This window comes from Mirounga leonina, unplaced genomic scaffold (assembly GCF_011800145.1).
Source record: "Mirounga leonina isolate KUSES-001 unplaced genomic scaffold, KU_Mleo_1.0 Mir_166, whole genome shotgun sequence".
NCBI classification, from domain to species: domain Eukaryota; kingdom Metazoa; phylum Chordata; class Mammalia; order Carnivora; family Phocidae; genus Mirounga; species Mirounga leonina.
Window position 1 is genome coordinate 29,663,920 of NW_023270418.1, and position 15,658 is coordinate 29,679,577.

General features: G+C 49.6%; 1 protein-coding gene, 1 long non-coding RNA gene and 1 other non-coding gene across 4 annotated transcripts; 1 reads left to right on the forward strand and 2 right to left on the reverse strand.

The window, feature by feature from the left end:
• Nucleotides 1-840: 840 nt before the first annotated feature.
• On the reverse strand, nucleotides 841-10,955 carry PLAAT5 (phospholipase A and acyltransferase 5). Its single transcript, XM_035012378.1, has 6 exons — nucleotides 10,780-10,955; nucleotides 9,849-9,938; nucleotides 8,373-8,481; nucleotides 5,062-5,170; nucleotides 2,500-2,762; nucleotides 841-986 (listed from the first exon to the last, which is right to left on the reverse strand). Exons 1-6 carry the CDS (start codon nucleotides 10,953-10,955, stop codon nucleotides 894-896), a joined length of 840 nt encoding a protein of 279 aa, XP_034868269.1. The 3' UTR covers nucleotides 841-893.
• A 481-nt stretch (nucleotides 10,956-11,436) lies between these two features.
• On the reverse strand, nucleotides 11,437-15,252 carry LOC118015966. Of its 2 annotated transcripts, XR_004680733.1 has the most exons (3): nucleotides 14,988-15,247; nucleotides 11,971-13,399; nucleotides 11,437-11,538 (listed from the first exon to the last, which is right to left on the reverse strand). It is a non-coding gene; the product is annotated as an uncharacterized LOC118015966 (long non-coding RNA). The 2 variants fall into 2 exon arrangements; XR_004680732.1 differs by lacking the exon at nucleotides 11,437-11,538 and having other exon boundaries at nucleotides 12,122-13,399; nucleotides 14,988-15,252.
• Nucleotides 12,042-12,144, forward strand: LOC118016383. The gene has a single exon (XR_004680802.1). It is a non-coding gene; the product is annotated as a U6 spliceosomal RNA (small nuclear RNA).
• Nucleotides 15,253-15,658: the final 406 nt, after the last annotated feature.

Below are 15,658 nucleotides of genomic sequence, written 5' to 3' on the forward strand. Positions count from 1 at the left end.
CCTAGCCATTCTGAGAGTCCCTCTCTAGCCTTCCCGGATGGCTTCAGCTCTCAGTGGGCACCAACAGTCCCTGGTCATAATTCTGGATCTGCTGTCATGCCAACAGTGGTCAACACACAAAAAATCGCTCCTTCCTCTCCCTCATGCGCACAGAAGTCCACTGAGGAAATTATTTTAAATATTCATCTGAAATCAATGAAAATAACAGTTTCAAATTTCCCGGTAATTCTAAGGTAGAAAAGCAAAGTAAATGTTGATTATACTTTAAAGCAAGGGGGTGTCAAACAACAAAGAATAAGGCTGGTGTATGATTTTGGATTAAGCACAGATGGCCCCGAATAGCAAGCCACTGAGCTTCCTTCCATTCCCCACCCCCCCACACCCCCCACACCCCCTCCCCGCCAACCCTGCACAGCGCTGCAGGTCAGGAAGAGCAGGATTCTCATGAATGCAAAAAGCTGGAGACTTTCTAGTTCAAGAACAAGAACTTCTGAAAAAGAGCTCCCAGTTACTGGGAATGTTCAAGCAGGGGTTTCCCGGCTGGTGTAGGTGGTATCCAAACATCGCAGACCCGAGTCAGCCTGAGAAACAAGCAAGGCCCTTCCCGCAGGGAGGGAGATGAGACAAGCCTATGAAACGCCCAGCACGGTGCCCGGCGCCTAACGGATGCATAATAATAAATATTAGGTTCTTCTCACCCCGCGAGTCCACGGATCTAGGATCACATATATTGGATGTATTTCTGGAGGGGTAATTGGATACATTCTAGATTCTTCCAGAAGCACACAGTTTTCTCGAGTGGGGTTACGGAGAGAGAAGGCAAGGGGAGGCAAGGAGGCACGTGTCCTTGCGGATGGCAGCGGCACTTCCTCTGCTTGGAGTCCCGAGCGCCTTCAGGCAGTTACGGGCTTGGGCCTGATGCTCTCCACAACCGCTGAGATGACCGCTCCCGCAGCCTTTGCCCCTTTTATCAGGGCGTGCTCTACCTGCAAAGCAGACCGGTTGACAGGACACTCAGGGGCCATCCCAGGCTTGTGCCCTGCCCTGCCCCCACCGCCCCACTCCCCTTCAGCACCCGGCCTGCCTGGAGGAGGAAGCCACCTGTGCTAGCCTCTATTTCCAAAGATCCTAGGGTTGCAAGAGACCTAGAGAATTCAGGATGGCCCGAGAAGAACATCAGAGGCAGACACACTCCCTGTCCCCGCCGGGGGCATCCACGGCTCCTGGCCTTCTTCCCTCAGAGCCATTCAGCCCAGGGTCAGCCTCTAGGGTAGGGCTCAGAGGCAAAGGATCTCGGAGTGGGTCAGCCACCGAGGCCCTCATCCTGCAATCAGGGAGCCTGAGAACCAGGGAGGGGAACTCACTTGGACAAAGTCATGGTGGGAATTAGTGTCTGAGCATGGCCCACACTCCATAGAAGGCCCCATATCATCCATTTGGTCCCTGGGGTCTTCTTGTCATGCACAAATGCTCTTGGGATGGGAGATCCCTTACACTGGAGCCCCCAAGCCCCCCACCCACCCCCGCACTGGAGTGAGGCCTCCAGAGAATGGAGTACAGGCTGGGAGAGGATAGAATACAAAGGAGGAAGGTCCAGAAAGTGGAGGGGGACAGGGCGTGGGTGACCTGCTCATGCTCACTCAGCAATAGTAGAGAGACCAGCAATGGGATTTGAGCCCAGTACCCTGAGGGAACATAAGAACCACAGAAAAAAAGCAGAAAAATTACGTTCCTCCTTTAATTCTTCATTTCTCAGTCTATTAAAAAGGGGATAATAAATACATCCTCTGCTCCTCTCATGGGGTTTTAGTAAGGATCAAATAGGAATGAGGGCTGCTCAATTTGTCACATATTTTGAGCTATTTTTCAAAGCTCTTGAACACATGGACTGTGCTTCACTGGATTTATCCCCGCCCTGTGTGGTGGGGGTGGGGGGGGTCACAAACCCAAAGGCAACACGCACGGGCCAGGCAGGTAAGGTGGGCAAAGCTGGTAGGTGGCACGTCGACCCCCACAAGTCCCATCTAAAGAGGCAGCCACTACTTGGCCCTACAGGGTGTCAGCAAGCAGGAACACGGGCCTGATGGCCTGATCAATTAGTTGTTCTAGAAAGGCTGTGATTCCAGATCTTTTTATCTAAAACTTCTATGTTTTTAAATGTTGGCAAATAATACAAATTAAAAAAAGAAAAAACAAACCACTACTCATCCAAGCAAAACATGTCTGTGGGCCAGATGTAGCTGAAAACCTCACTTCATCCCCGTTTTGTAAAAGAACAAACAGTCTCAGAAATAAAATGGCCTGGCCAAGGAGACCCCCCCAGCCTTTGCACTCCTCCATGGGTTAACAGAGGGGAAACCACCTCCTGAACCGGAAAGTCCTGAGAAGTAGAAGCCCACCAGTACAACAAAGAGCACGAAACCACTGACCACCGTTCTGATCACTGATGAGATGACAAGCCCCAGCAAGAAGCCACCGTCCGAGCAAAAGGCCTCATACCTGCTGGCTCCGCGGCACACCGTATCTGAGGTCATTGACAAAGTGCTCACAGTTCCTTTCGATCAGGCTGTACTGCACTATCTTGTTGATCATCTTTTTTGTACGCTGGATGATCTGGTCCACGGGCAGGGGCAGGTACGTCCCATCCAGCTTGTTGTTGATCTTCCAGGAGCAGCCATGCAGCACGTCCTCCAGGCAGCTATACTTCACGACTGCGCGGTTGCTGAAGACGGAAGTGATGCTGCCCGCCTCCAATTCCTCACCTAGAGACCAAGATGAACAGAAGCTGGAAAGCTGCGAGGGACAGCAAGGGGCAGAGCACTGGCTCAGTCTAAGCTGTGGGTCAAGGTGCTTCCCTCTAAGATCTTGGCTTTGGCATCTGTCAAAGGCATGGCCGAGGACCAGGAGTTGGATGAAATGAGCTGCCCCCCAGTGAGACGCCTGTCGCCTGGATATCAGCCTGCCTATCAGCCCTTTTTCTTTTCTTTTTCTTTTTTTTTAAATGACAGATGATGTTGAGCATCTTTTCATGCGCTTATTGGCCACGGAGAAAAGTCTATTCAAATCCTTTGCCCATTTTAAAAATTGGGTTATTTGTCTCTATATTATTGAATTGTAAGAATTCTTTACATATTCTGGGTAGTAGAACCGTGTCAGATATATGTTTGCAAATACTTTGTGCATTCTGCGACTTGTCTTTTCACTTTCTTTCTTTTTTTTCTTTTTAAGATTTTATTTTTTTATTTGAGAGAGAGAGAAAGAGAACACAAGCAGGGAGGAGGGGCAGAGAGAGAGGGAGCAGACTCCCCGCTGAGCACAGGAAGCTCAATGCAGGGCTTGATCCCAGGACCCTGAGATCATGACCCAAGCTGAAGGCAGATGCTTTAACTATCCGAGCCACCCAAGTGAGTGTGGCTGCCTGGGACCAACCTTCCCAGGAAGACTTCTGCCCTGCACCGCATTCCCCACTGTCAGCAGTCTCTTTCTCATAAAACTCTAGAGCTGCTTTACAGCGCAGACCCAGACTTCATTCTGTACTGTACTGACCTGACCAAGTCCTAGGATTTGAGTCTTGCTTTCCTAACCAGACTTCAGTAATCTTCACAAACGTGCGCTAAGCACCCTTAGGTGTGAGCGTCCGCTCCTGGCTGTGGGGCTGGCGTGGGGCTCCGTGACCTGCCTCCCTCTGCAGCCTCAGCAGGGCGCAGGGGAGGCCAAGCAAACTGGGCTCTGGGTGCTACCCACCCAGCTTCCGCCCAGAGCCACTCTGCCTTTCTCTCCACTCAAATATTTGAAATTTGAAAACAGGGTTCCATAGATTTGAAAAAGGAACCATTTAAAAGGCCCTATATTATCATATTCAGTCCCTAGAGGAGACAGCTGCTCAGAGAGGGTCAAGAACCTGCCCAAAGCCAGGGAGGTCCGGTGGTAATTTAAAAACAAGACCATTTTTCTGCTCCGACCATAAGGATAGGCAAATGTGTGTGCCCTTGCCCCTCCGAAAGTTGACCGAGAACAAGAAGTGTCCCTTGTCCTCTTCATACGTATTTGAAGACTATCTCCTGATGTTACGAAAGCTGGGAGAGGGTCATTCAGCTTTCAGGAGCAGAATTTGTTTTTAGAGGAAGATCTGTTGGGGAAGGTGGGGACATATCAGTTAGAGATCTCTTTGGTTATACAAGAGGGAGGCTCCTGGACTTAGTCTGGAAAGGGGATGTGGAGGTGATGTGGAGCGCTTTTTACTTTCTCCGTGTGTAGGCGGGGCAGGGAGACGGGCTCCGCTGCAGGTGAGAGGCGGGGCCCAAGGACAAGGATGGAGGGGGTGGGGGTGAGGGCCATGAGCACGGTGTGGCCACAGGCCTTTGGTCCCAGTGCCCCTCTGCAGTTTCATCCTGAGTGGGCAGTACTCACACAGGATACAAAATTCAAAAGGCATCAGAGCATAAGCAGTGGTGTCCCCCCAGCCTCCCCTTCTCCCAGCACCTCCGGGTCCCTTCGCCGGAGGGGACCACTGTGACTGAGTGTGTCTCCCATTCTATCTTCTACCATCACCACGTCCTGCCATCAAACCTCCACTAAATTTTAATTAGTCACCAGTTGAATCTCCGCCTTGTGTTAGGCAAACTTGAGCCACGAAAGGAAGGCTGTGTGTCCACGCTGAGGCGGGAGCAGCCTGGGACAGGCAGAAAGAGCAAGGAGACGAGCCAGGGTGGATGTGCCCAAGCCATCAGGAAGCCGGAAGCAGCATCTGGGGGCCATCAGAACATGCAGGCATCTGCACTCCTCCTGGGGAAGCCTCAGAAATATGAAGAAGGAAACCGAGGCTCAGCGAACACGGGGCCCCCCTTGTGCATTTCATCTCCCCTTAGGGCTGGACACTCGGTGGTGTTTGGTAGACAGAGATCAAGCTCCATCACCTAGTCCACTAAGGGCCAGGAATGTGTCAAGTGTTTTATTGCTAATGAAGGGCAGCAGCCGAGGAACACAGTAACTAAATGCACTTCTTCTTACTCTGCTAGCTTCAGTATCAATATCGATATGTCAAGGAGTATCCACCCTTACTCGGGGCAGCCAGATGCACCACGCAGTCATCTTCCACATAGATGGCCCAGTGCTCATAGCCGATTCGAAAAATCTCAATCAGGTCTCCGGGTCTGGGTCTTGGTTTGCCCTGTGATGGGAGAAATAAGATAAAATAAAGAAATGGCACGTGCCCAAGGAACTCCGGAGACACTGTTTGGGGGGGGGGATTAGCTACAGCTCAGCCTAAAGACACTGGGTTTCATCACTCTGTAGAAATCCAGGCTGCCAGAAGCTCCCTTCCCATACAAGACCAAAGGACCCGCCCCCACTCCTGCTGTCAATCAAGTTATTAAAGCCACAGAGGCTAACTGAGCTAGCTATCAATGTATTGCCACTGGGCGCCAAATGCTTATCACAGATAAGCTCTGTGATATGTGCGGGAACTCTTAAGCTTTTCTCCTTGAAAATGAGCACGTTGTTAAGCATTGCAAGAGGAAAGGGTTCTCCTGCAGTTTCTGGCTTGGGGCAGGGGGTGGGGCGGGTCTAGTGTGGGTGTGAGGACTTCTGGTGGAGCTCTGCCTGAGCCAGAACCCTCCGACAATAACCTTTCTGAGCCCTTTGGCAGAGAAATCAGTGCCCAAACATCGCCTGTACCTGCTGATGTCTAGATTCCCTCTGCACGTCTCCCACATGAACCACCTGTGGTCCAGAGGGTGCCCCCCTCCTTTGCATGCTCAAACCACCTGCTGACAGCCAGCCCCCCGCCCCCTACACTCCAAAAGGTTGTACTTGCCAGGAGTTACAGTGCCACCCCAGCCTGGCCAAACCAAACTTCTCTGCTCTCCTCTCTAACGAGGTCTAAACCCCTTCCAAGTCTGTCCTTCCCTGAGTATTCTCCCTCAGCCCTGGGAGGCCATATTGAGGTTCTTCATTTCTTATAGTTACTCTTACATAGTTTAACAATTCTTTATAGTAAACTTCCCCCTGTTTAATCTACTGGGTAGTTTGTATCTCTTGATTGGACCCAGGATGCTGATCCTCTATCTCTTCAAAGAGGCCTGGGGAAGAGACTGTGTGGGTGTATGTATGTGGGTATGTGCACAAGAACTTAAACATTTATTAAGAGGGTAGTTCTCATATTAAGTGCTCTCACCACAATAAAAAACAAAGAAAGAAAAGAAAACCTAGAGCTGGGCAATCAGAGCCTGGGGAGACCGAGGGAGCCATGGAGTCGATCACACCGCCCCATTCACCCATCAGCTTTGCCACGGCTTTGTCACTTATGCAACAATTTGCCAGTTTTAGTCCAATTTCCTCAAGGCTGCATCTCACCTCTCAGTTCCCAGCTCTATTTCCCTAGTGGAGGACAGCCATTTGCCTGGCAAAAATTCACAGAAGAACTATGAGAGACTATGGACTCTGAGAAACAACTGAGGGTTCTAGAGGGGAGGGGGTTGGGGGGAAGGGTTAGCCTGGTGATGGGTATTAAAGAGGGCACGTTCTGCATGGAGCACTGGCTGTTATACGCAAACAATGAATCATGGAACACTACATCAAAAACTAATGATGTAATGTATGGTGATTAACATAACATAATAAAATAAAATAAAATAAAAATTCACAGAAGTAAAAGGGGGCTTTTCACCTGTTTCTTTTCTGAGATACAATTTACAAAATTTGTTTAACCATCACCACCATCCATTGGACTTCATCAAAATTTAAAAATTTTGTTCTTCAAAAGATGTTGTTAAGAGAATGAAAACACAAGCCACAGACTGAGAGATAATACTGCAAAGCATATATCTGACGAAGGGCTTGCACACAGAATTTCTGAAGAAACCAAGGGGAAAAATGGGCAAAAAGATTTGGACACTTCACCAAGGAAGATATATATGGAAGATGTTCAGCATCGTTAGTCATTAGGGAAATGCAAATTAAAACCACAATGAAATCCCTACAGACCTATGAGGATAGCTACAATTTAAGAGACTAACCATACCAAATGCTGATGACGATGTGGAGAAACTGGAACTTTCACACACCGCCATCGGGAATGTAAAATGGCACAACCAGTTTGGAAAACATATCTTTATGTTTTATGTAACTCTTTTAACTATGTAAGAGTTTTATGAAATGCAAATTAACGTACAGTGACAAGAAGCAGATCAGGTGCTGCCTGGGGATGGGGGTGAGGAGAGGCGGGGTTAAAAATACAACTACCAGGGGCGCCTGGGTGGCTCAGTTGGTTAAGCAACTGCCTCCGGCTCGGGTCATGATCCTGGAGTCCCGGGATCGAGTCCCGCATCGGGCTCCCTGCTCGGTGGGGAGTCTGCTTCTCCCTCTGATCCTCCCCCTCTCATGCTCTCTGTCTCCCATTCTCTCTCTCAGATAAATAAATAAAAAATCTTAAAAAAAAAAAAATACAACTACCATATGGGGGCGCCTGGGTGGCTCAGTCAGTTAAGCATCTGCCTTTGGTTCAGGTCATGATCTCAGGGTCCTGAGACTGAGCTCTGTGCTCTGGGCTCTGTGCTCAACAGGGGAGACTGCTTGAGATTCTCTCTCTCCCTCGGCCCCTCCCACCCCTCAAATAAATAAATAAAATCTTAAAAAAAAAATACATCTACCATATGATCCAGCCATTTCATTCCTAGGTATTCACCCAAGAGAAAAGACAACATATGTCCACACAAAGACTTGCACACAAATGTTCACAGCAGTTTTATTTGTAATAGCCAAAAACCGGGAACAGCCCAAATGCCCATCAACAGGTGAATGGATAACAGTGGTGTATCCATACAATGGAATACTACCCAGTAATAAAAAGGAATGAACTATTAGTCACATGCAACAATATTGATATAACTTTAAATAATTACATGAAATTATGTGAAAGGAGACAGACAAAAAGAGCACATACAATATGATTCCATTGACCTAAATCTCTAGAAAATGCAAATGAACGTATAGTGACAAGAATCACATGCTTCCTGGGGATAGGGGTGAGGAGAGGTGGGATTTCAAAGGGAAACAATGTTTTGGGAGTTACGGAGATGTTCATTATCTTGATTGTGGTGACGGTTTTGTGGGTGCATACACAGCGCACCAAACATATCCAACTGTATATTCTAAATATGCGCACTTTATCGTATGTCAGTTATAGCTATGTAGTTATACCTCAGTAAAGCTCAGTAGAGTTCAACAAAGCTGTTTTAAAATTTTTTTTAAGGCACAACATCCCAAATCAGGATGCACTTCAACCTGCCACACAGTCTTAACAAAGTAAAACACAGTCTGTAGAAAAGTCGCAGGCGCAGTAAAGATATGCGCTAAGAACTCGTGATACCCACCTCAGCGACTTGCTTTGTTAATTTCCCTGCACTCCCAGGCTTTGGGGTTGAACTCGACTCTGCTCTTTTCTGGTGGGCTGTAGTCTCCAAGTTAACTAAGGGCTTCTCCCTAAATGAATTTTGTGAACATAGAGTTAACAAATAACACTATTCCACAATTATTGGAAATTCTCTGTATTACTTCAGATTTGTGATTTTCAGATCTCTTTCGATTTTGAGACCCTAGGAAACATCCTCCCCAAAGCTTGTTTCCATGATCATGCCATTAGCTGCCATGCAAAATAATTGCCGTTTACTGCTTTTCAGATGACTGTTAAACTGCTAATGATAGCAATGAGTAGCTTTCAGGATTTTTTTTTTTTATTGCTGATAATCTTTCTTACATGTTTATCAAAATGACACTTCCACATAACTTTTTAAAAAATGGTAACAGTACATAATGGCTTCTAATGAAATGCAACAGGCCTCTACTCCCTACCTCTCTCTGCCCATCCTACTGGGAGAGGCAAGCCCCTTGAACTCTTGAGCTGTTTCTTCCAACAACTAGCTCCATATTTCTGAGAAATCTCATTAAGCCTCAATACTGTAACTGCAAGTATCATGAAAGAAATCAATATATTTTGTCCCTTGAACCAAAACGTTGTTAAGAGAGGGCTGAAACCAAAGGCAGGACTATGCTTTGGGATAATATAGTGAAATATATCGGGGTCAAAAATGCCTGGGTTTGGGGCGCCTGGCTGGCTCAGTCAGTAGAGTGGTGGAGTGTGAGACTCTTGATCTCGGGGTTATGACTGCAAGCCTCACGTTGGATGTGGAGATTACTTTAAAAAAAAAAAGACCTGGGTTTCAACCCTAGCTCTGATCCTTGCTGTCCAACCTTGAGCTAGTAAATGAATGTGTTTGAACATCAGTTTGATTATCTATAAAATAGAGATGAGAGTATTTGTCTCGCAGAGTTGTCAGGAGGGTTAAAGGAGCGAGCATACATACACACCTGGTACGTTACCAACCGAAAAATGGCATTTTCTTTGCCTTTCCTCCATGCTTTACCTCTTCTCCAAAGTATAGTGTATGGGGGTGGAGTATAGCTCTTTGGGGAACGTTCAGACCCTCAAAATTTTAAAAAGAAGCAAACTGTGTTTTTAATGAAAGTGAATTGAGGAAATTTGCAAGATCACATCATTCATTAGTGAGACCAAGCGGCCATGTGGTAAGTGCCAGTTCTTAGGGTTCTGGAGGTTCTTGTGGCTAGAAACTGCTGCCGGGCAGGTCTGGTCAGTGGTCCCCAGGCCTGGTGGTCATCTATTATCCGGGGCACACCAGCCTTCCCTTCACTGGTTGGGGGTGGGGGGTGGGGGTGTAAGCTGGTTCCTATGGAAAGCACCTCTGGATTTGCTTTACAGAAGTGCCAGCAAAATCGGTTCTTCAAAGGCTTCCCCACCCTAAGACCCAGTCCTTCCATACAGAGACTCTTACCGCTCCTGGACGCTTCTGCTCAGCTCTGAAGTTCCCTGCTGCCACTCCTTGGGAGAGAGCTGGAACAACGCTTGAGATGATTCTTCTAGTGGGGGGTGGGGAGGAGGATGCTATTTAAACCACAACTGCCTCCTACAGGGAATGAAATCTGTGAAGGGAGAGTTGGAGCAAACACCTTGACATCTATGTGAAGGTGGGCTCAGAGCTCCAGTCGAGAACCGTGCCTCGCCTGGTCGGCCCTCAATCAGTTTTTGGGTAAATGAAGGGGATTGTGGGACTAGATGCTGGAGGGGTCTCAGTTCCCCTGGGAAGGAGAGACTCGGGAACTCCCAGGGATAAAATCGAGAGGATGAAGTGAGATCCCAGAAATCCGGAGGCTAAACCTGACAACAGAAGCTTCTGAGGCCCGGGCGCCTGCGTGGCTCAGTTGGTTGAGCGACTGCCTTCGGCTCAGGTCATGGTCCCGGGGTCCTGGGATCGAGTCCCGCCTCGGGCTCCCTGCTCGGCGGGGAGCCTGCTTCTCCCTCTCCCACTCCCCCTGCTTGTGTTCCCTCTCTCGCTGTGTCTCTCTCTGTCAAATAAATAAATAAAATCTTTAAAAAAAAAAAAAGAAGAAGAAGAAGCTTCTGGGGCCCTAGAGTCCTAGAGCCATTGTCAACTCTGTTGGCGAGCTGCCACCTCCGCTTCCATTTCCACCCGAAAGAGGGTCGGAGGGTAGAGATACCCGAGAGGCGCACTGGACGCCTGGCTCCCTTTGACTGAATTACCAACAAAAGATCATTCCCAAGTATGCGCTCATTCCGGTTAACGGGCATTTTGCACGACCAACACAGAGCTACGAGGAGCCTTGAGGGGATCTCTGGTGCCTTTTCTGGGGGTCCGACGGCCCGCTGGGACCTGAGAGCCCCCCTAGTAGGGCCTCCGTGCTCGGTGGAGAGGAGCCCGGTTCCTGCGGCCGGGCCGACGCGGCACAGCTGACCCGCCGGGGGCTGGTGGCCGGTCCCCAGGCCGCGTACCTGCGGCTCGCGGGGCGGGTTTGGGGCGCGGCCGGGGGAAGCGAGAGAGGCGGCGCCTGCTGTCTTCGTGGGCGGCCGGGCTCAGGCCCATCCCGCCGCTGCTGCGGGAGGAGCCGAAGGCGGGGGTGGAGGACGCTGGCGCAGCGCGGTGAGGCCCTGCCGAGCGCGGAGGGGCGCCAGGCGGGGAACCCGGGGCGCGCAGCAAACGGCGGGGGCGCGCGGGCGCTGTGCGCACGGCCGAGGGAACGGAGGGGGCGCTCAGGGGGGCGCTTAGAGGCCCAGGAAAGGCGGCGGCCGAGGTCATCCCGGGGGTGGAAGGCAACGCCGAACAGTAGGCACGGAGGCCGGAGGCGCGGTCCGACGTGGCTGCAGAAGCCAGACGGAGCCGACCGAGGAGCGACAAACGCGTTGATGCCAGATTAGGAGGGCCTGGGGAGGCACGCTCAGGAGTTAAGATCTTGAGAGAGTCAAAGTTTTTATTTGAATTATTTGTATGACTTAAATTATACATTTTGTAACTAATTATATATAACATATAATATATACAAAAGAACACATGGAGGGGCGCCTGGGTGGCTCAGTCGGTTAGGCGTGGGACTCCTGATAACGGCTCAGGTCTTGATATCAGGGTCGTGAGTTCTAGCCCAGGGATGGCTCCACGCTGGGCGCTGAAGCTACTTTAAAAAACAAAAACACATGGAATACATGTAGTTGCGAAGCATAATAAAATTAATGCCCATGAATACACCAGTCTACTTAAGAACGGGAACATACCTAGCACAGATGCTCCTACCTGTGTTTTCCTCCCTTGTCCCATCCCCCTGCCGCCCTCTGCCGTAGGTAACCTCTCCCACTCTTGTGTCTATTATGCCCTTGCTGCTTTTTTTTTTAAAGATTTTATTTATTTATTTGAGAGAGAATGAGAGCGAGCATATGAGAGGGGGGAGGGTCAGAGGGAGAAGCAGACTCCCTGCCGAGCAGGGAGCCTGATGCGGGACTCGATCCCAGGACTCCAGGATCATGACCTGAGCTGAAGGCAGTTGCTTAACCAACTGAGCCACCCAGGCGCCCTACCCTCTGGCTCTCTACAGAAAATGTTTGCCAACCTCTAATCCTATAGGTTTCTCCTCCACCTCTTTTCTTCCTCATAACTTTTTAATTGAAGAAACAGGGACCCTGGCTCGGGTAGCACACATACTAAAGTTGGAATGATACAGAAACAATTAGCATGGCCTCTGCGCAAGAATGACACGCAAATTTGTGAAGCAGTCTATATTTAAAGAAAAAAAAAAGAACCAGGGTTATTGGTCTTGTAAAGTCTCCCGACAGTCTGAATTTTGCTGCTGTTGTTCAACATGATCATTCATGCCCTACAGTCCTACACACGGGAACCCAAGTACAGAGACTCAATCAAATCAGATTGGGCGACTTTTTCTTCAGGAGGATTCCATTAGTGGTGATGTGTTCTTCCATCAGGAAGTAAATATGTCCGTTTCTGTTTCTTTCTGCGGTGTCACCAACATTGATGACTAGGGCTAAACTGTATTGGGTTTGGGTAACCGAAAATGATTGGAAAATGCCAGGAACCCAGCAGGAAAGAGAGAGTCAACCTACATGGTCAAGAGCTGGGGTGGGAGGGGGCGGGGGAATCAAGCTACGTCAAGTTTTTGGTTGAGATTCTTCCATAAACTTATGTTCCATGGGGAGGGAAGAAGGTTCCTGGGATAAACATCAAAGGAATGAGAAGTGTTGTGTTAGTCTCCTGAGGTTATGGGTGATGCCTGCTCTTCCCCCATTTTACAATATTTCTGTCCAGATGGTTCAATCTCTGTGGGGCGGGGGTGGGGACATAGATAAAAAGCCGCTGGCTTTGTCCTATGGGTTTTCCCCTCCAAGTGTATGTCATCTCTCTCCAATGAGACTGGAAGCTCCTTGAGAGCAAGAGTGATTGCCCCTCCCCGTAATGACCACAGCGCACAAAAACTCCCTCACAGGGCAGGAGAGCACCCGAATAAGTTGAAACTGTCTTCTCCAGAGTGTATTAACATGCTTTCAGGCAATAACACCTTCATTCCTTCAACAGATGCTGATTGAAAGACAATTATAAGAGAAGATTATAAATAATTATATGCCAACAAATTGGGCAATCTGGAAGACAGTGATAAGTTCCTAGAAACATACAAATTAACAAATACTGACTGAACATCCCCTGTCCATGTCAATTCCTGCACCCTCGCCCTCCTCCAAAATGGTCCTGACTGGAATTAGCCAGCTCCCCCCTCCTCCAGATTATACCCGCAGCTTCTCTGTTTTTCCGTTAGTGCCCCAGACTCTTCCCAATCCTTTGGTTCAAGATGCTGGAGGCTTTTTTCTTTTCTTTTTTTGGCCCCTGTTCCTCATCTTTTTTATCCAGCCAGATGTGCAGTTCTGTTGATCCTTCCTGTCCAGAATTTCTGCTCATTATCCTACCCTCTGCTCCAAGATGGTGCAAAACTGGTCCCAAGAGAAAGAGGATCCATGAGACTCTGCAGTGACCTAGAAGGGAACCAGATAGAAGAAGGGGGTGAGATGTAGACCAAAGTAGGTGAATCTGGGCATTAGTCTCTCCCTAGGCCCAGAGTTACACCATTCAGGAGCAGGGATAGGGAAAGGAGTGCTGGATCAAAGAATGGGGGAGAGTAGGGCACCCTGACATCCCCTACCACAGTTTATGATTCCCCGGCTACTAATCAGTTACTCAGAGATAAATAGCTAAATTTGCCTCAATGATGATCTTCGGCCCGTGGGAAGAGCACGTGCTTAGTGTGGGCTTGGGCCAGGACTCCACTCCTCTGGGGGGAGACAGAAGGAGCTGGTGGCCGGATGGGAGCCAGAAACCACAGCTCCTTACAGTCATTCATTCTTTAAATACATTTTGAGCACTTGCTCGGTATCAGGCATTGCTTGGTGCTGAGGGTGTAAGTATAAATTTGCCCTCATGGAATTTATAGTCAGGAAGTAGGGGGAGGGAGAGACAAACATTAGACAATTCCTCAGTATATAATGACCAGTTATGATAAGCACTCAGAGGGACAAGCCCAGGTCTAGGGAGCTGGGATGGGGTGGGGGCACCATCCTGGGGCAGGGGGATGCCCCCCTCCTGTCAGTATCAGGGTCATCATCAGCCCTTTCCCCTTTCCCACATGTTCCCCTCCCTCTGGCTCAAGAAGAGGGATTTGCCCTCTCCCACCCCTGGATGGACCAACAGACACTAAGGCCCTCTCTTCTTCTGCAGCCTCCCATATTCTACAAGCCCAACCAGGTCCCTCCCAGCTGTCAAAACCCAGGGAAAGGAGAAATGAAATGCATCACCTTCTTCCTTCTGCTGCCTCCACTGTGGGCCCTCGGCAGCCCCCACTCCTGACCCCTGCAACGGTCTTGGGGTTCCAGGGTGAGACCAGCTATAGCTATTCCTCTGAATTGTGCTCTGCCCCCCAAAATCAGATGTGGAAATCCTCACCCCCAGTAACTAGAATGAGATTGTATTTGGACATAAAGCCTTTTTTAAAAGGGTAATTTAGGTAAAATGAGTTCACAAGGGTTGAATTCCTGATGACTGGTCCACTTAAAAGAGATTCGGACACAAACACACAGATCAAGAGGCAACCCTCCGCAAGCCTCAGGGAAAAAAAAAAATCCTTGCAGACACCTTGATCTTGGGCTTCTAGCTTCCAGAACCATGAGAAAATGAACATCTGTGTTTAAGCAGCCCAGTCTGTGCTATTTTGCTATGCCACCCTCCTTCCTCGATTCAGAGCGGGGGACTGAGGCCGGGTTGGGGAGTAGGGGAGAGCACATTTGCCTCAGGCCAAAAGATGGGCGCCGTGAGCCTGGGACCAGGACCCAGGCCTGCCTCCCAGGGGCAGGGCCCCCTGCCTTGCCCAAAGGAATTCTCCACCTTGGTTTCTCCTCCACATTGTGTATCTAGATTATTCTGTCTGAACACACTTCTGATCGAATTTCCCCACACGAAGAACCTGCCACAGCCAAATCTGAGCAAACTTCCTGGCTCTGCACCCCAAGCCCTGCCAGTTAAGGTCTAGTCAGTGAGTGCTTCTCAAACATCCACATGCATCAGAATTACCTGGGGAGTATGCAAAAATGCAGATTCCTGGACCCGGCCACCAGAGAGATTCCTCTTCAGTAGGAGGGGGAAGGGGATGGGGGCGGCAGAAGGACGTATTTCTAACAAGCTTCCAGACCACGCCGATGCCACACTAGAGATGCTCCGGCTCAGCTGCCTTTCCCCAGAGCCGCCCCTGCACCTGCCCCGCGGTCAGAGCAGCCTTACTCTTCCCTCAGCTCCCCAGGCCCTGGAGCCTTTGCCCAGCCTGGCGTGCTGCCAGGATCTCCCTGCCGCCAAGTCCGACAGGGTGCTCAGATCCTGGGACCTCCCAAATCAGGATAAAGTTGAAGGGTTGTGCTGCCTTTTAAAGGGAAGGCTTTATTGGAATTTGAACCAGGACTGGAGCAACTCTAGTCCAAAGAATCCTGGGGGATCATGATTAAAAGGCAGATACCTGGGCTCACCCCCAGACACAGGCCTCCCGTGGAGACACTCTTCTGGAGTCACCCTCTCAATACACAGACGAGCAAAGGGAGTCACAGAGAGGGCAATTGACTTGGCCCAGGGCACACAGCACGTTAGCGCAGAAGCTGAGCAAGAAGCCAGGCCTCCTTCGGTGTGGAGTGTACTGCCCACTGCACCTCGCTGCTTCTTCTGAGCCTCCAGGGGGCGCTCCTCTCCTCCAGCCC

What these genes read in the sequence shown, in the direction of transcription:
- PLAAT5 (XM_035012378.1), bottom strand. Translation starts at nt 10,955, where the DNA reads ATGGGCCTGAGCCCGGCCGCCCACGAAGACAGCAGGCGCCGCCTCTCT. An exon ending in AGGAACCGGGCTCCTCTCCA is followed by an intron (nt 9,939 to 10,779) that starts CCGAGCACGGAG and finishes TCCCCACCCCCC; the next exon opens with ACTAGAAGAATCATCTCAAG. An exon ending in GGTGCATCTGGCTGCCCCGA is followed by an intron (nt 2,763 to 5,061) that starts GTAAGGGTGGAT and finishes CTTGGTCTCTAG; the next exon opens with GTGAGGAATTGGAGGCGGGC.